The sequence below is a fragment of the Protopterus annectens genome, chromosome 7.part0 (genome assembly GCF_019279795.1).
Source record: "Protopterus annectens isolate FY-2018-M chromosome 7.part0, PAN1.0, whole genome shotgun sequence".
In the NCBI taxonomy this organism is placed as follows: Eukaryota; Metazoa; Chordata; order Ceratodontiformes; family Protopteridae; genus Protopterus; species Protopterus annectens.
In genome coordinates this window covers 1999372698-1999393559 of record NC_056739.1, presented here as the reverse complement: position 1 = coordinate 1999393559, position 20862 = coordinate 1999372698, and the positions used below count along the sequence as shown (strand labels likewise).

Sequence of the window (20862 nt, the reverse complement as noted above, 5' to 3'; positions counted from 1 at the left end):
TGCAGTGTTCTTGGTCTTAAAGAGAGAACATTAAGGACCTATTCCCTAGTTATAGTAGGGGGAGTTATATTTCATAATATTTCCTGAGGGAAGGATAAGGGGGAGAGAGGGGTAAAGTTGGAGCTGAATTTATCAGCCAGGAGGTTTTCTTTACCTTCTGGCTCAGTATAGGTGGCTCCATTTACAGTGAGTTCTGCACACAATTGTGTATTGCCTTTGAGGTTGTGGATATAGCTAAATAATGATTTCTGGTTGTCCTTGGCCTGGGAGACCAAACTTACCTCAAATTTGGCTTTGGTAGACTATTTGTCCTCCAAGTTGTTTGTTTAGTTTGATAAGAGTGCTTTTATCCTGCTGGGTGCTGCACCTCCTAATTTGAGCCATGATTTTCTTCCTCCAGTTACATAGCCTATTGATTTTGTGATTCCACCAGGGTGGCTTGTTTATTGGCTTGTGTCCCTGCCTGTGAAGTAGCTGGCCTAAATGTGTAGAAGACATTATAACCTTGCACAGTTGGTGTGCTCTCCACAGCTTTAAACCATGTCTCAGTGACCGCACAGACATCAGCATTCTCTAGGGTAATGAGAGCTTCTAGGGAGTGGAGTTTTTTGTTTAGATGCCTAGCATTGAGCAGTAGTACCTTTAGATTTTCTTGGTTTTCTTTTGCTATCTTTCAGCTTGGCATTGTCTAAAAAAGGCATTATGGGGAAAAACAATGTTTTAGCTAATATTTGAAAGCCTAAAAAGGGAAAATGCAGACCATCACTGGCAAAGCAGCATTGTCTGTTGACCATCTCCTTCCGTGCTGACAGATATTGACCCCCTTAGAATGATGCCAGAAACTAATCTAATTATTAAAGTCAGCCATCTTTTGTTCGTATTGTGGCATCATCCTTGGAAAAGACAAAATGCTGCTCAATGCTAGGCTCATACCAGCCTGAGACACATATTCCGAGAGCTCCATGATGTCTCTTCATATAGTCTAGGGAGGTATGTCTCAAGTCATTTACTCCCACATGGACTATGACTGAGTCATATTGGTAATTGTGGTCCAATAACCTGAGTGCATGTGTAATGTGACAGATCCTAGCCCTTGATAAGCAACTGACTGTCACTTTCTCCTTACTCAGCCTGGTGAGAGAGACATCAGTGTCTCACGATGGAGTCTCCAGTGACTAGAATGTTGGATTGTGTGGTGGCTTGCCTTATGGGCTTAGAGGTAGAGGCTCCATGAGATGTAGCGCTATGTGTTGATGTGGGTGTTGTTTTGAAAGAGCACATTTGGGGCTGTTGAGGGTATTTGTTATGTGCATTTCATCTAGGAGGTCTTTGTGGTTTAGGAAGGTTACATGTAAGTGTCTCAGCATATGTGTGCCGATATGTCTCCTTTAAATTGTGTGTGATGGATGCAACGTGTTTACTACTGACAACCTTATTGACATTAGGAATGCTTTTATGTGAGAGCTGTGCCTCCAGTGTCATTGTGTAAATACATTTCTCACATACCATATCAGTTTGTTTGAGAATTAACTAGTTGCCAGTAAACATGAGGCAATTTCTATATTCACAACAACAAAAAGCCAGCACCCAACTGGAGAATAAATATTTCATGTGTATAAACACAAAAAACAGACCGGTTTCAGCCCAATGGCCTTTTTCAATGTATAACACAATCAGTTTAACCACCACATTATATACAAATCATAATGGAATAATTGATCATGAATTAAACAATTATAAATGTTCATTAAGGCCAGGTGGAAATAATCCACCTAGTTTCACAATCCAAGATTTTTCTTTTCTCTTTAACAATTTATGCCAACCTTTTTTAAGGGATCTGTGTCCCAAAATTCTGTCAATAATAATAAATTTGAAAGTTGCTGTCTTATGAATAATGGAGTGTTTATATAAAGCATTTGTTAAATATTTATTTCCAATGTTACTGAGATGTTCTGAAATGCGAGGTTTTAAGGGTCTGGAGGTTTGGCCAACATAAACAGTTGAACATGAACAGGCTACAAGATAGATGGCCCAATCACTATTACAATTAATAGAAAAAGCTTTAGAGGTATTTTTGCTTGAAAACTCTTTAGTCTGAAAAATATATTTGCAGAAGGAACAGTGGCCACAAGGGTGGCACCCCACAACTTGTGTGCCATCCAATGTGGCTTGTACAGAGCGTCCCATAGTTGCAAGATGTTTTTAATGACTGAAATGACTCCCCAAAGTTTTACCCCTGCAGAAAGAGAATGAACATTTGTTCCCTAATAAATCACATAATCTATCAGTCAAAAGAATATCCCAGTGCTGTTGCACTATATCTAGAAATTCATGGGTGTTTCTGCCATAGGTAGTAATAAACCTGATTTTATTGTCCATCTGAGGTCGATAGTTCTTATGTTTAAGAAGGTCATTTCTGGAAAGTAGTTGAACCTCCCTACTGGTCTGCCTAACCTTAGACATAGGATATCCACGTTCCCTAAAGCGGTTCACTAAATCTTGATCAAAATGTATATAATCTTCAGTGCTGGAGTAGATTCTATGTATTCGCATAAATTGTGACTTTCGAGATATTGGCCACAATATGTTTTGGATGACATCTGGAGGTATTTAGTAACATATGTGAATGATGGGGTTTTCTATACAATGCACTAGACTAGGTACCATCAAGTTGTTTAGATATAGTCACATCCAAAAAAGAAATGGAGGAAACATCATAATTAATGGTTAACCTTATACCCCATTTATTTTCATTCAAACACTGGACAAATTCCTGTAAATATACAGCATCCGACTTCCACACCATCCAGCAGTCATCCAAAAACATACGTCAGATGTCTATTTCCCCAAGAAAAATATTATGATTGTTATCATATATAATAATCTGCTCAAGATAACCCATGAAAAGGTCAGTATATATAAGGGTGCAAAGGATGTACCCATAGCTGTACCTTTCAATTGCAAGTAACATTTGGTGTTGAAGTAAAATACATTTTTAGACAAGACATGCTCTGCCAAAATTACAAAGAAATGTGTTGAAACCTGGGATATATAAGGACATTCTATTGAGCCAATATTCCAGGGCACATAAACCCACCGAGTGTGGGATACTAGTGTAAAGGGACGTAACGTCCAATGTGCACAACAGCCAACTGGGTTCCAGTTGGGTATCAGAAACAATATTCAAGAATTCCGTTATGTCCTGTATCCTGGCTCTAACACCAGATAATAAAGGCTTAAGGTACATAGTAAGGTAGGCAGACAAAGGTTCAGTAAGGGAAACCTTTTCCAGAAACTATGGGTCTTCCTGGGAGGTTTTTGATATCTTTGTGAATTTTTGGAAGAAGATGGAAATATTGTGATGAAGGATCCTTACCCTTCAAATGAAACATCGGACGTTTATCTATTATACCTTCACTAACTGCAGACTCCAAAAAAGTATCTATTTCTTTTTTAAACTTAAATGTAGAATCATAGGGCATACAAGTGTAAAATCTCACATCTTGCAACTGACTATTAGCTTCTTCATCATACAAAGATTTGTCCATTACAACCGTTGCTCTGCCTTTATCTGCTTGAATAATAATATTCTTGTTATTATTTAACCGTGTCAAAGCATCCACTTCTCTTACTGACAAATTTGAAGGAGAAATGTGTTTTTGACAATTCAAACCAGAATGTAATTATTTTAATATACATTTTTGAAATACCTCCACATTTTTATTCATAGGTGGAACAAAGGTTGACTTATTGAACCTGAAGCTATTGTTTTCGTTATATTCATTAACACATTCAATACCTTGAAAATGTAATTTAAGGTTAAACAATCTACAAAAAGCATACAAATCCTCAACAAAGATATCTTCAGAAACAAAAACCCTGGGATGAAGTTTAGACCTTTATTTAGTAACACATAATCAGATTCAGACAAAACAGCTGAAGCGATGTTAATAACATTATTAGTGGGAGTTACCTGGGTTTCAGAAAATTCAGTAATGCTTCCTAAGAGCCGTCTATACTTGCTGTTGGATTTATGTTTCCTGCCCCCCCCCTTTTTGTTATAGATAAAGGAACTGAATCAAAATGATGTGATAAACTATCTTGTTCCACATTATAAGACTTCTGGTGTCTGCTGTCTATCAGTTTCTCTATCAGTATAAGAGGACAAATTCTCACCAGAAGTGTCACTAATAGATTTTTTTCAAAATGGACTTATTTCTTTTTCTCTTTTGACCCATTGGCAGAGACTCCTTCTGGGCAAACCTAACATTTTTACCACTTTTCATAGGTTCATAGGTAGGTACTAGGATATTGGCCCAAGGGCCTATGTAAGCCTAGAAAGCAAGGTACCATAGCTTACGCCACCCAAGAAAGTTATTTTCCTGTGCCACTGTCCAGCAGAGACGCAGAAGTGATCCTGGGGGTGTATTTCCTATTTCCCATCCACTCATCAAGATTTTTCTTGAAGAGTGCTAATGAAGAACTTTGCTTGACATAGATGGGTAGCTTGTTCCAGAGTATAGGAAGTCTCTGGGACAGGAATCTATCCCTCCAGCATGTCCTGTTTATTGAGGTGACAAGGTCTAGGTCCCTAGAGCTTGTAGCTTGGAGGGATTGGGGTTTCTTTAGGTGTAGCATGTCCAACAGCTCTGGGTTTGACATAGCTTTATATGTTAGGCAGAGACCACCTCAGAGTAGGTGATATGCTACGGAGTAAAGCTGGAGTTTTTTGAGGCGGTCAGTGTAGGGCATTTGTTTGAGGCCAGTAATCTTCTTTGTAGGTACTTCTGTGGCCTTTCCAGCTGCTGCAGATGTTATGTGAGGTACATTCCAAAAGGGGCGTTGTACTCTATAATGGGTCTAATGAGTGATGAGTAGAGGGGAGCATTGACCTCTTTTTTCCTGGATGAGAACCCTTTTATGATGAGGTGTGCCACGTAGAAGGACTTCCTGACTACTGTGGCGATGTGACTATCAAAAGAGAGACTACTGCCCACCTGGGTCCCAAGGTCTCTTATCACACATTTGGTGGTAAGTAGATTGCTGCCTATGTGGTAGTTCATGGGTACAGAGTTTTTACCAAAGGGGATGACACTGCACTTTTTGGCATTGAGCTTGAGGCCATGGCTCTGACACCAGGCATCTGTCTCATTGAGGCCCTTCTATATGACGTCCACATCATTTGGGGACTTGACTGTGGCTCCTAGTTTGCAGTCATCTGCAAACGTCGTCAGCCAGAGGCCTTCTGTGTTAGCCTGTACTTCAGAGAAGTAGATACCAAACAGGAGAGGTCCCAGGACGGAGCCCTGTGGCACTCCACTTGTCACTGCCTTGAGGTCAGATTTGGAGTCTGCAACTTTTACAGTGTGGGTTCTGTCAGTGAGCCAGTTGGCAACCCATCTTGTGATGTAGGGATTTATACCTAGTTTAGTGAGTTTAGCTATAATTCTAGAATGGTGTCGAAAGCCTTGGCGAGGTCAAGATAGGCTGTGTGAACCACCTTACCTTCATCCACGGCTTTGGTGACTGCCTCAAAGAAGTTGATCAGGATCAGGAGGCATGATCTGCCTTTCACAAACCCAAACTGGGTGGGATCCAGAGTTTGGAGGTTACCAATGTGTTTGTTTATGAGTTCCATGATGATGTGTTCCTTAGCCTTGCAGACCAGGCTCGTCAGGCTAATAGGTCGATAGTTTCCGGGATCAGTGGTGGCTCCCCTTTGTGGAGTGGAATAACTGTTGCTGTGCACCATTCAGTGGGCACAAAGCCTGATGCGAGGCTATTATTGAACATGGTGCTTAAGTGGAGAGCCAGTTCGTTCTGAAGTTCGTGTAAAACGCAGCCTGGAATGTTGTCCGGTCCCATGGATGCTGTGTTTTTGGCTTTAGAGAGTGCAGCTTTTACCTGCGTAGTTGTGATTACAGGGACTCTGCATTCTTCCTGTATAGATATGGGCCCTTTAGGGGGTGAGGGGGGGTAAAGTTAGCACTGAACCGATCTGCCGGGATGTTGGCAATATCAGTTGGTTCTGTAATTTTTGTGCCTTTGTGTTGTAACTCAGAGCAGATCTGGGTGTTGCCATCTAGATTCTTGTCATAGCTATAGAATGCTTTGTGGTTGTCCTTGGATTTAGTAGTGATTTTGTTTTCGTAGCTAGCTTTAGAGGATCTTATAAGGGATCTCAGCTTCTTACTGAGGCTGACCAGAGAGCTCCTCCACTCATGTTATTTTACTCTCTTTTGCAACAGTTTCTTCCTTCTGTTGTACAGTTTGTTTATGGAAGAGGACCACCAGATGGGCTTCCTTTTTTTTGGAGGATAGTATCTTGGTTCTGTTTGGGATAGCACGATCCATGCACTCGTGTAAGTGCTTATAGAGTGCATTTGTGTAGGATTCAGCAATTGTAACTGTATTGTCCATCTGCATGGATGTCATGAAGTTCACCACTTTTGTCTTAAGAAGCATGAAGTTATATATTCAAAAGGCTTACCCAGTTGATAGTCCCTCGAATCCCTGTTAAACTTACAAATTGTCCTTTCTTTTAGATCTTGTTCAAAATGGAGCAACTCTTCCCTTAGTTTATCAAAACACTGTTTATAGGTAGATGAACCTTCAAAAGATTTTGCCTTTTCACAAATTTGGCTATTCTACTTTCATAAAACTCATGTAAGAATTGAATAAACTGTAGAGATGTTTTTTGCTGAATTTCAGCCCAAGAAGACAATAATGTGTCATCAGGTTGGCCAACTAAAGGTTTAATACGAATTTTCAAATCCCTTGGGGTAATTTCTTTTTCCAAATAAGCCTTAAATGCCAAACACATGATTTAAGTCTTCTTTGTCTGCTGACAACCCCTTTAAAATGACAGTTAAATCCATAATGAAAAATGCTAACAAAAACTGTTTAGCTCATACAAAATGTGCAAAACACTATTGTTCAAACCTAGATATATAAAGTATAGAAAAAATGGCTGTTTAACAATGAATAAGCGAACACCAACATCCAAAAATGGATAGATGATCAATCATACAATATACAATGCAGCCCCAATGGTATCGCTAAACCTTTAGAGCATGTAATATTTATTTATTTATTTCACATTTGTTTACCGGGATAGTCCGACTGGATACATGTCTGTTTTTAGCGGAAGCCCGGAGAGAAAAGCTCCACATAGTCAAACATACAAAAGGTTACACAAGAAGTTAGAAAACAATTAGAATATATAAAAAAAGTAGTAATATACCTTATGTACATTGGTTTAGAAGTGTTCCCTAGTAGGGACTCACAGTTCTCATGGACAGACACAATTACAAGTAAGATTACAACTCAGAGTTAGTCCCTAGTAGGGACTCACAGTTCTCATGGACAGACACAATTACAAGTAAGATCGGATACATGGCATGGTGATGTAGTTAGATGTTATGATAATTACTGATTATGCTATGATAATTACTGATTATACTATTGTTTTATAACTTAATCCGGGTTGGTACATGGGCATAGCCAGTTCAATCTGAGATACTGTTTGAGGTTTTTTTTTGAAGAGACTTTTGGAGGATTGTAGGGTTATATAGTTTGGCAAGGCATCCCAGGTTTTGCCAACAAAGTTGGTGAACAGGGATTCACCAGCTGAGTTATTAGCTTTGTGGGTTTGGACCAGTAATTTGTCAGCTGGCTGTAGGGATCTCAGGTTGCTATATGGCTTAATAATATTTATAAGAGAGGGGTATCTTTAGGGTGGTACAGAGCTTTGTGCTCTATTAGGAGATGATTGAATTGAATTAAGCTGGGCAGTTCTAGCCATTCTAGTTGTTTCAGGTTCTGGCAGTGATGGTTTCTATAGGTGGAGCCAGTGGCAAATTTGGCAATATGGTTGTAGCTATGGGACAGCTTACTTAGTTCGGTTTTATTGAGGTTTGAGAGTACAGGTGAGGCATATAAAAGAGTAGAGAGTAGGTGTGATCGGACGATTTCAGTCCTAGCCAGTGGGGTTAAGAGTGTCTTGTTTCTATACAGTGATCCAAATTTCTTATTGATGGTCTGTACGGTTTTGTTGACCTGTAGGTCAAATTTGAGATTATTGTCTATGATAACCCCTAGAAGTTTAGTGTGTTGATCTGGGGAGATAGTGGTGCCATTGTTAGATGTGACAGAGAATGAAAGTGTGACAGATCTACTAGTTGGGGTGAAGAGTAGAAGTTTAGTTTTATTGGGGTCCAGTAGTAGGCATTGGTTGGTGAGCCAGTTCTCAATAGTGTTAAATGTATTTTGGGTTAAGATTTGTAGTTTGGATGGGGAGGTGGCTGAGCAGATCAGAGTGGAATCATCTGCATATTGAAAACAGGTAGCTTTAGGGATAGCAGTGTGAAGGTTGTTGATAAAAATGGAGAAGAGTAGTGGGCCTAGTATGGAGCCTTGAGGGACACCAAGTGTGAGAGGTAGCTGACTGGAGAGTTTGCCCTGCCATAGTACTGCCTGTTGTCTACCAGTTAGGTAGGACTGGAATCACTGGATAGTGTGCGTGTTGAGGGAAATGGATTTTTGCGAAAGAATGAGAAGTTCATGGTTGACCATGTCAAAGGCTTTTGATAGGTCAAGGAAGAGGGTGGAGGTTAGCCTATTGTCATTTCTGTTATTGTTTATGGCATTAGTAAAGGAAAGGAGGGTTGAGGTGGTGCTGTGGTATGGCCTGAAGCCATGCTGGGAGTTGAATAGTTAGTTATTCTGTGTAAAATATTGCATTAGTTGCTTATGTTCACATTTCTCCATTATTCTGGCTAGTGGGGAAAGAATGGCAATGGGTCTAGAGTTGGGCATGTCTGTTGAGCTACCACCTTTATGAAGTGGGATGACATGGGATATTTTCCAGAGGGAGGGGATAGCATTTTCGGATAAGGTTCTGTTGATAAGGATAGTTATGGGATATGCAATGGCATCTACAGCTATCTGTAGGTACTCTGCAGGGAGGAGATCAGCAGTGAGGGTGGTAGGTTTTAGTTTTTTTTAGGAGAATTTTGATAAAACTAGTGGATATTGGTTGGAGCTAAATTCGGGGTGATTTGTGGATAAATTAGGCATGTGGTTTAAGTTTGTGGAAGTTAGGTGATTTTCTAGTGATTGGATTGTTTTGGTGAAAAAGTTATTATAAGGGTTAGCTATGGTCTGTGGGGAACTATGGGTATGGTTAGCCGGGGTTGGGGTGGTGGAATGTCCTGGATGAAGTAGTTGATTTAAGCCTGCCCAGAACTTTTTGTGGGTTGTTTTGGTGTTTTTGTAGGAGATTATGGTAGTAGCTTTTTCTATCCAGTAAAATAGATTTTTTTGTGTCATTCCTGAGTTGACAATATTTTAGATGGTCCAGTGGGGCTTTGGTTGTTCTCCAGCTGGCCCAGGCTCTGTTTCTAGTTTTGATTTTTGTTTTGGTATCTTTTGTGAGCCATGGTGCTGTATTTGATCTAATTTTTATTGTACGTGCTGGAGCATGGGAATCAAGGATACTTAGAAATTTAGTGTTAAAGTGAGCTACAGCCTCTTCTAATGGTAGATTTTTTAGTTTTGACCAGTCAACTGTTTGTAGTTTGTTTAGGAGTATTGCAGTGTCAAGGTTTTTTCTGTTTGTCACCATTTTATTTTTGGTCTGGTGAGGGTTTCCTACCTTATGTTTTATGATATGGGTTAGAAAATGGTCGCTAAGGTTGTCAGGGAGAGTACCAGCTGTGTACAGTTGGGGTTGGTTATTAACTAGGATCCAGTCTAGAATACTTTCCTTGTTGGTCGGTTTGTTTATCCTAGTGGGAGAGGTTATGGTCTGTTTAAACCCAGATAAGTTTATAGGAGTGAGGGGGAGTTCAGAGGAGCAGGGGTGCCAGTCGGTGTTAAAGTCACCAAGAACTATGGTTTCTTGGGGATAAGTAGTGGATAACCAGTACAGGATATCCTCTAGGGTATTTAAGTTGTTACCTGATGGAATGTATCCACAGACGATGTTTAAACATTTGTACTGGTTAATCTGTAATTTGGTTATGCGGAGTTCAACATTGTTGAATTGGGGTGGTTGAATGGTGTCTCTATTAACAGTTAATGTTTTTGTAAAGGACTGCAATCCCACCTCCTTTCTTAGTAGCACGGTCTAACCAGCGTATATTATATCCTGGGGGTAGTATCTCATTGTTGGTAGTACTAGGTTTTAGCCAGGTTTCCATAAGACAATAAGAAAATAAATACAATTCACTTCAAAAAAATAAAATAAAACAATAAGACCTTCTTTTGGTCACAAAAAAGCCATTGTGACTGTCCATCAGAACCAAACAATTTCAGCAGGCAAACATGGCTGTTACCCATCCAGAAACACTTTTACTGTTCGTGAAGAATAAATAAAGGCACCAAAAAATGTCAGCATGATTATTTAAGGGCAAGGGCAGACCAATAAATGTCATAAGATGAGGAGGCCCCAGTCAGCCTATTAGAAAAGTTGATCAATGACCCAGATGATGTTCAGCTTTTCAGTGTATGAAAAAAACATACAATAAACCTAATGGCTAAGGTGTTTGCCTTACAAACACAAGGTACAGGGTTTGAATCTCACAGGGGATAATTGGCTAGTCTTAAAATGGCTTGCAAGGGTAGTTAGCCTAGTACTAATCTATGAACCTGATCTATGAACCTATAAACAATGGCGACTTCCAGCCAGTAGCAAAATCAGATTGGTGTTCAACTCTTCTGAGACGTCGCCCTCAAGGAGTCCAAATTTTGAAGAACCAACAGTATTCACCTCTTCTGGCCCTCATAATAGCTGAAACAAGCCCAACACTCCTCCAAAAACAACAGTCATAGACATGAAGCCCTTCCTCCTTGCACACAACTGTTGAAAAATATGATAGTAGCAAACAAAACAATTCAAAATCATCAGCTGGTAGCCCTTGCCCTAAAAATATTTTTCCTTGACTTCCAAAAGATGTAAATATTGAAAAATGATAGGTGTAACTTTACTTCACAAACACAGACTATGACCAAACGCACCCTTCCATGACTGCAAGGCCTTATATTTTGTGTATTCTTGCTTGAAACAATGAAGCCAAGTTGTAAAACGGCTTACTGAATGTATACAAATAAATCCACTCCCATATATTGTATATATATTAAATACAGTCCATAAAATGGTATATTTTGAAGCAAGTGTAACAGGTTTTAAGGCAGAAAATACTGCTTTACAAAAAATGCCAACAGTCTATGTCGTGCCACGGCTTTTCACTACTTGCAGATGAATAAAGAACATACTATAGTAGGAAACCAGTCAGCAATTTCTATCCTAGGTAATATAACCACATATAGTTACCAAAAGGTACAAATCATATCAGTGAAAATGGGTAGTGCCTTCTTGAAGACAAAACCTTGCCAGACCCCAATAATGCCTTCAAAATGGTTTCCACTAATGATGAAAGTCTTGAACTCCAGGCAACATTAGAAACCCAAAACCCTTCGCACATGGAAAAAAAATTTATATCAATGTCAATGATGAAACAGGTTGGCTGCAGTATTCCATTGTGTAACAAAAACAACACCGAAAATATAGATGCAAAGAGAGATGAATACAGAAGCTCTCACTCCAGCAGATGCCACCAGCAAAATTAAGCAAAGAGAAACTGCCACAACCAGAACCTCTGCAAAGATGGCAGGCACACAGGCTCAAAAGAACAAAACTCACAACAACAAAAAGCCAGCACCCTACTGGAGAATAAATATTTTATGTGTATAAACACAAAAAATAGACCAGTTTCGGCCCAATGGCCTTTTTCAATATGTAACACAATCAGTTTAACCACCACATTATATACAGAACATAATGGAATAATTGATCATGAATTAAACAATTATAAATGTTCACTAAGGCCAGGTAGAAATAATCCACCTAGTTTTACAATCTAAGATTTTTCTCTTCTATTTAACAATTTATGCCAACCTGTTTTAAGGGATCTGTGTCCCAAAATTCTGTCAATAATAATAAATTTGAAAGTTGCTGTCTATGAATAATGGAGTGTTTATATAAAGCATTTGTTAAATATTTATTTCCAGTGTTACTGAGATGTTCTGAAATGCGAGGTTTTAAGGGTCTGGAGGTTTGGCCAACATAAAAAGCTGAACATGAACAGGCTACAAGATAGATGGCCCAATCATTATTACAGTTACCAAACACATTAATAAAAAAAACTTTAGAGGTATTTTTGCTTGAAAAATCTAGTCTGAAAAATATATTTGTAGAAGGAACAATGGCCACAAGGGTGGCACCCCAGAACTTGTGTGCCATCCAGTGTGGCTTGTACAGAGTGTTCCATAGGCACAAGATGTTTGTAATGATTCTAATTTTCATGGGTTATCTTGAGCAGATTATTATATATGATAATCATAATATTTTTCTTGGGGAAATAGACATCTGACGTATGTTTTTGGATGACTGCTGAATGGTGTGGAAGTCAGACTCTGTATATTTACAGGAATTTGTCCAGTATTTGAATGAAAATAAATGGGTTATAAGGTTTACCATTAATTATGATGTTTCCTCCATTTCTTTTTTGTACTATATCTAAAAAACTTAATGGTACCTTGTCTAGTTCATTATATAGAAAACCCCATCATTCAAATACGTTACTACACACCTCCAGTTGTCAACCAAAACATATTGTGGCCAATATCCCGAAAGTCACAATTTATACGAATACATAGAATCTGCTCCAGCACTGAAGATTATATACATTTTGATCAAGATTTAGTGAACCACTTTAGGGAACGTGGATATCCTATGTATAAGGTTAGGCAGACCAGTAGGGAGGTTCAACTACTTTCCAGAAATGACCTTAAATATAAGAAACATTGACCTCAGACGGACAATAAAATCAGGTTTATTACTACCTATGGTAGAAACACCCATGAATTTCTAGATACAGTGCAACAGCACTGGGATATTCTTTTGACTGATAGATTATGTGATTTATTAGGGAACAAATGTTCATTCTGTTTCTGTAGGGGTAAAACTTTGGGGAGTCATTTCAGTCATTACAAACATCTTGTGCCTATGGAACACTCTGTACAAGCTACACTGGATGGCACACAAGTTGTGGGGTGCCACCCTTGTGGCCATTGTTCCTTCTGCAAATATATTTTTCAGACTAAAGAGTTTTCAAGCAAAAATATCTCTAAAGTTTTTTCTATTAATGTGTTTGATAATTGTAATAGTGATTGGGCCATCTATCTTGTAGCCTGTTCATGTTCAACTGTTTATGTTGGCCAAACCTCCAGACCCTTAAAACTTCACATTTCAGAACATCTCAGTAACATTAGAAATAAATATTTAACAAATGCTTTATATATACACTCCATTATTCATAAGACAGCAACTTTCAAATTTATTATTATTGACAGAATTTTGGGACACAGATCCCTTAAAACAGGTTGGCATAAATTGTTAAATAGAAAAGAAAAATCTTAGATTGTGAAACTAGGTGGATTATTTCTACCTGGCCTTAGTGAACATTTATAATTGTTTAATTCATAATCAAGTATTCCATTATGTTCTTTATATAATGTGGTGGTTGAACTGATTGTGTTATAGGTTCATAGGTTCATAGATTAGTACTAAGCTAACTGCCCTTGTGAGACTCAAACTCTGTACCTTGTGTTCGTAAGGCAAACACCTTAACCATTAGGCCACCCTCCCAACCCTATACATTGAAAAAGTCCATTGGGCTGAAACCAGTCTGTTTTTTTGTGTTTATACACATAAAATATGTATTCTTCAGTTGGGTGCTAGCTTTTTGTTGTTGTGAGTTTTGTTCTTTTGAGCCTGTATGCCTGCCGTCCTTGCAGAGGTTCTGGTTGTGGCAATTTCTATATTGCCTCAGGATGCCCATATCCACCAAGCTGGTAACAAAGACAGTAGGAAAGTTCATATCCATGGCAACAGACTCTTTTTTTATTGATTAGAGAGTTGGAGTGAGAATATCAATCACTGTCAAGTGTATCTGGTTGGCTACTATGTGGACAGTGCTTGTCACTGCAAACTAGTTGTCCTATGTACAACTAGGTATAGGAGAAATTTCAATTGTGCTTTTACAGGAAAAATGTCAATCAAGGTGTCTGAGTCTGTACAGAGCACTGACAAACACTTGAGAGGAAACTAATATGTAGACCCTAAAAATTGAAAGATGAAGTATTTAGGCAGATATTCTTATATTAGAAATAAATCAAGCAGTACTTACTGAAAACAAAGAATTAGCTTATCAAGAATGATGAAAAGAGGGGAGTCGCATGAATGGCTACTGCCTGGCTGCTATTAATTCTGGTCTCATGACAGCTTTACTCTGTTGGGATACAATGCTCCTTTGCCTAGTCTCTCACCAAAAGCAAAATGTTAGCACCAATCCCAGGAAAAGAAGCAGGCCACAGCCTATTTGGTGATCCACAGTCTTATACCAGATGATGCAAGTGTCTGTAGGCTTCTAGCTTTTTACTGGTAGATGCCTTGAGTAGCAACCAGACCAGTCAGGAACATCAAGCACAGACACTCACTCTCCAACCAGGAACAGTCAGGATCAATGCACTCTGCTCCTTCTCTCACCAGAAGTACTGCTCATTTCTTTGGATATATGCACACACCAAGGAAAACAAATTACCCATTTTGGAGCTCTTTGCTGCGAAGGATGAAGATATGGGTATAGTTTGTGGTGTATGGAGCAGGCAGGCTGATAAAAAAATAGAGCCTGAATGTGATAAAAAATTTTGTAGAAAAATAAAACAAGCCATTACAATTTTACAAAACAGTTCTGACTGGTGTCTGTAACAAAGAAACAGTTACTATTGTCACTTATAGATGTGCATGTTTTCACTTTATATATCTTGCCTTAACAGGGTCGTGATGGTGATAAAGGAGATAAAGGTGACACTGGAACGCCTGGACCATCCGGACCCCCTGGTGTTCCTGGGCTTCCTGGTCCTATTGGACCCCCAGGACAGGTCAGTAACACAACTTATTATATTTTTGTAGCTGATACTTTAATATTAGTGCATGGATGGGGAGAGGCACGTTCTGAATGTGCTGTAAAATCACAGACATAGGTAACTCAGGTAGTGCCTTAACTTCTGTTTTTTGCGCCACTTGATCTTTAATAAAGGTGAAGATTGTATAACATGAGTACAGGCTTGGTTTATTCTACATTTCCTTCCATTCTGTTTACTTTGTAATTGCATATTTTTCTGTCCTGCCATCACAAAATGTCCACTCAAGTTATTTTTCATCAGCTATTTTTATTGCATAATTCATACATAAGCTGATTATGTTAACATACAGTATCTCCATATTAGCACATAATCTGCCATTCAGATGACCTCTAAATGTCTTATAATTTGCCATTATTGTAATCATTCCCTCTGATCCCCTTCCTGCATTGTTTTTAAAGTTAGTCACACCATCATTATGGCAGAAACTCATTTAAACACAGGTTTTGCAAAATGCATGTACTTTGCTACAGTTCACTTACTTAGTTTACACATTTGTTGATTCATTTGATAACTGGGGAAACATCAAGCGTCATTTTACCCTCTCAGGTGTCAGAATCAAAAAGCTCTGACGTTGGTGAGGCTTTAGTTTGGCCATAGGAGAGAAAGCTTCCAGTAAAATCTCACCTCTTACATGAAACTATCTTCATTATGATGCTTGAAAAAGGAATTTTATTGTAGTAAATTCAAGACTTCAAGACTAATCTTGTCAACCATCTGAAAATGTTTAAAAATGTATCTACTTAAGGGATAAAAATTCCTTTCCCCTGGGGGGGGGGGACAAAGGTTGTTTCCATCTTCTTGCTAACTACATCTGTTATGTACATTCACAAATGTCTTTTTTGTAAAAATATCCATTGTTTTCCTTGATAATGTTTTATGTATTGTTATTGCTACTTTTCATAGTTTATTTTCACTTACTATTCTTTAATACATCTTCCTATACAGATGGTGATGTGTTTTCCTATTTATATAATGTATTCTCTGCAGTCTGAAAGCAGTCATGATGGTGTCTGTGGTGATGTCTGTGTTAATAATGCCCCATTTTACCATCATTTTTGCCATCTGTGACACCCGTGCACTGGCCTAGTAATCAAGGAGCTTCATTCCTCACCACTAACGCCAGTGAGGGATATGCACATTGGGAGGATGACAAATACACACACAGTAAAGTACAATTTCCCTTAAGAACACACACAAATCACAGTCAGTATGGGGCTGGTTTCTCTCTCTCTCTCTCTCTCTCCAGATCCCCAATAAGATTCCCCACTAACACAGCTATAGGGTTAAGATCTCAGCTGAGTGGTCTAGCCAAAACCTCCAGCACCCTTTCTGTCAAAAACAGTGCTTCATGTCCCTGCCCAAGTAGCTGACACAAACACACACTCTTTGAGATTTGATTTATATACAAACACACAGACACTCCTGGGGAAGGCTGGCACAGGTTCACTAGTTATCGGTTTATAGGTTCATAGGTGTGTACTAGGATAATGGCCCTGAAGCCTTTACAAGCCTAGTCCACAGGATTACCCTGGCATCATGCCACCCGACCTTAGTTCCCAGTGCCTCTGTCAAGTACAGCCACTGGAGTGATCCCCTGGGTAAATTTTCTATTTCCCATCCACTCATCAAGATTTCTCTTGAAGAGGGCCAGTGAGGCGCTCTACTTGACATGTATGGGATGTCTATTCCATAGCATGGGCAGTCTCTGGGTTATGAACCTGTCCCTCCAGCTTGTTCTGTTGATTGTGGTAATGAGGTTGAGGTGTCTGGAGCACGTAGTGTGGATGGATTGGGATTTCTTTAGATGTAGCACTTCTAACAGAGCTGGGTCAGACATGGCTTTGTAAGTCAAGCAGAGATGCCTCTAAGTAGGTAATATGAGACAGAGAATAGGTGGAGTTTTTTGAGTCTGTTCATATAGGACAAGTGTTTAAGGCCTAAGATCCTCTTTGTGAGGTATTTTTGTGGCCTCTCCAGTTGTTGTAGGTGTCTAGTGAAGTACATGCCAAATGGGGCATTGTACTCGATGATTGGCCTAATGAGGGAAGAGTAGAGGGAGACAATGACCTCTTTCTTCCTGGATGCAAAACCCATAATAATGAGATGTGCCACATAGAAGGACCTTCTAATCACAGTGGCAATGTGGTGGTCAAAAGAGAGGTTGCTGTCAACCTGTGTTCCCAGATCTCTTATGATGCCTTCTGTGTTCAGTGGACTACCATCAATGTGGTAATTTATGGGAACCAGGTTTTTTCCCGAAGGGGATGACAACACATTTTTTGGCATTGAACTTAAGGCCATGGTTCTGACACCAGTCATTGGTCTCAGTGAGGCCTTTCTGTAGGATGTCAACATCACTTGGGAAGTTAATTATGGTTCCCAACTTGCAATTGTCTGCAAACTTTGTCAGCCACAGTCTCTTTGAGTTGGCCTGAACTTCAGAGAAGTAGATACCAAACAGGAGAGGACCCAGGACCGAACCCTGTGAGACTCTACTCATGACTGGTCAACAGTCTGACTTGGAGTCAGCTACCTTCACACTGTGCATTCTATCTGTGAGCCAGTTTGCAACCCACCTAGTGATATAGAGATGGATGCCTAGCTTAGTGAGTTTTTCTAGGATTCCTGAGTGGGGAATGGTATCAAAGGCCTTGGCCAGATCAAGGTAGGCTGTATGAACCACTTTGCCTTAATCCACAGCTCTGGTGACTGACGCAAAGAAGACGACCAGGTTGAGCAGGCATGATCTACCCTTCACAAAACCAAACTGTGTGGGATCCAGAGTTTGGAGGTTCTCTATATCTTTGTTTATTAGGTCCATGATGATCCGTTCCATAGCTTTGCATATCAGACTTGTCAGGCTAATGAGGTGATAGTTCCCAGGGTCTGTAGTTGCTCCTCCTTTGTGGAGAGGGATGACTGTAGCAGTGCACCATTCGGTAGGTACAAAGCCTGAAGTGAGGCTGTGATTGAACAGGGCACACAGGTGAGATGCCAGTTCACTCTGTAGTTCATGTAGAACACAGCCAGGGATATTGTCAGGTCCCATAGAAGCTGTATTCTTTGCCTTGGACAGTGGTTTTTAACCTGTGCAGCAGTAATACTGGGTGCCTGGCAATCTACTGGTATATTGGGATTGGTCCTTTGGTGGGAGGGAGAGAGCGGTAAAGTTGGCACTGAATCTGTCGGCCAGTATATTGGCAATCTCTGTTGGCTCGGTATAGGAGGTATCTTTGTGCAACAGCTCCCAGCAAATCTGGGTATTGCCATGGAGATTCTTTACATAACTGTAGAAGGCCTTGTGGTTGTCTTTCCTATCTACTGCAATTCTGTTTTCATAGCTAGCTTTAGAGGATTTGATGAGGGATCTCAACTTTTTGTTAAGGCTGATAAGGGAGTTTTTCCAGTGTTGGGACTTCAGTTTATTTCTCATCAGTTTCCTCCTTCTATTGTAGAGTTTGCTTATGGCAGGGGACTACCAGATTGGCTTTCTTTTTTGGTAGAAGAGCATCTTGGTTCTATTGGGTATGGCGAGATCCATACATTTGTGTACATGTTTGCACAGGGCATTAGTGTATGATTTGGCAGTCATGCAGCTGTTCTCCAATTGCATGGGTGCCTTGAAGTTAGCCACCTCTGTTTTTAGGAGCTCAAAGTTAGCTTTGGAGAAGTTTTTCATGGTGGTTACCTTTGCGAGGGGGTGGGAGGGATGTGGATTTCCAAGGTGATTAGTTTGTGATCGGATCTAACCAGGGAGGAATTGACTATTGGTACAGAGCAATGTTCACCCATGTTAGTAATGACCAGTTAAAGGATGTTGCTACCTCTAGTGGGGAAAAGAATGAGCTGGGGCAGGGCATTGGAATTAATGAATTCCAGAAAACATTGGGCAAGTGTATTGATACATGAGTAGTTTTCCCAGTTAATGGAGGTGTAGTTGAAGTTGCCCAGTATGAGAGTGTTAGGTTGGACCCTAATATTCTCCAGTGTGCTTAGGAACATGGAGTGTGAGTCTTGGGTCATGGATGGGGTCCTATAGTAGGCTACAACCTGAATCGCTGACTTACCCAATTTTAACTGCACCTGAAGTATCTCTGATGCATCATGTTGGGCTACAAGTCTGGAGGTGTGCGCATCCTTTATGAATATGGAAACACCACCACCTTTGGAGCTTCAGTCCAAGTTCAAGGGCTGGAAGGTATGGAATGAGGTATAGCCTGGTAGTGTAGGGGTGCTATCTGCTGCCTTGAACCAGGTCTCTTTTACAGCACAAATGTCAATGTTCTCCATTTTAAGGAGTGCTTTGAGTGAGTGCATTTTGAGATTTAGACTTCTAGCATTGAGCAGCATGACCCTCAGATTGCATTTGTTTGTAGCTGTTATGGTGGTAATTTGGTCTTTGAAACACCGCCTAAAAAGGCACTATAGGGGTGGCAAGAGCCTTGGCCAGTATCCAGAAGCCCAGGGATGACAGATGCAGGCCATCTCTGACAAAGTATCTAGGTCTGTCAATCATGTCATCCCAGGCAGACAGATACTGGATCCCCTTAAAATGAGACCAGAAACTTAGCCAATTGTTGAAATCAATTATTTTCTGCTTGTACTGTGGTATCATTCTGGGTGATGGTAGGAGGCTGCTCAGGGCTAGGGTCATACCCATCTGGGCTACATAATCTGAGACCTCCTCCATGTCTCTTTTCATGTAGTCCAGAGAGGTACGTCTCAGGTCATTCACACCCACATGTACAGTGACAGAGTCACATTTGTACCTCTTGTTGAGGGACCCGAGTACATGCATTATGTGGTGGATCTTGACACCTGACAGGCAGCTGACTGTTACTTTCTCCTTATTCAGCCTAGTGCATGGGACATCAGTGTGCCTCACTATCAAGCCCCATTCTGCCCAGACTATACGGTAGTACCACCTGCCACCATCCACTCTTATCAGCTACTCTAAACCCCTTACAAAGGGTGACCAATTCTACTGTGCAATGTTACTGTTATCCAAATGTTAAGTGTGACTAAGACTTGAAGGCTATTTTTAGGAGTGGCTTGTAGAGTATCACCAAATACGTATGCAAGTACTCTAAAAGCTTATATATCTCTACACAAAACTAGCCACAATTAAAAGGTTTAAATATATTTAATAATAAATAATAACGAAACAAGACAATACTCATTAACTCAACACAGTTACAAAAGAGTTCAGAATCACAGGAAATATTTTAAAACAACATTGCAGAACAGTCTCACATAAATACAGAAAACATCTAGACTACTCTTGCTATATTCCTGTCTATCTCTAAGAGATACTATGCCCTAAATGTCTTACTTACAGAGCCAGTCAGATATAGATGAGAAGTGCTGAAGAGATGTTTGCAGGTCCAGAACAAAATACAAAATGCACATACTTTCTCTCTGAGACAGTTCTTAAATTAATAATGCACATTACTGCTGGGTCATCTCAGATTACTTAATTCTTGGCACCTCTGCCCTTAATTTCTGTATATATATATATATACAGATGAAGAGTTCAAACAGCTGCTAGGTCTCCAAAAAGATCCTTTAATATAACAAGGCAAAGTAAAAATCCACAATATCTTCCACAATATCTTCCAAGCGCTTTCACTCGACCACTTGCGAGCTTTTTCAAGGCAAAAAACAACAGTTTGATTTGATTTTATGTTTAATATGGTATCTAGTTGCCAAGATTTTTAGAAAATGAATTATTTTTAATGATAATAAGAATGCATTTTATAATTTCCTTATATGGTGATTTTCCTGTTGGGAAAGGTTCACAGGAAGTCATGT

The 20862-nt window shown here is 39.7% G+C and overlaps 1 protein-coding gene across 3 annotated transcripts in view; it reads left to right on the top strand.

The window, feature by feature from the left end:
* Positions 1 to 20862, top strand: part of LOC122807296 (collagen alpha-1(VII) chain-like) — a gene marked incomplete at its 5' end in the record, with an annotated part of 1562855 nt that overhangs the window by 603205 nt on the left and 938788 nt on the right. For all 3 annotated transcript variants that reach the window (XM_044078425.1, XM_044078422.1, XM_044078423.1), the window contains 1 exon segment: positions 14902 to 15006. In XM_044078425.1, coding sequence (XP_043934360.1) covers positions 14902 to 15006 — 105 coding nt within the window.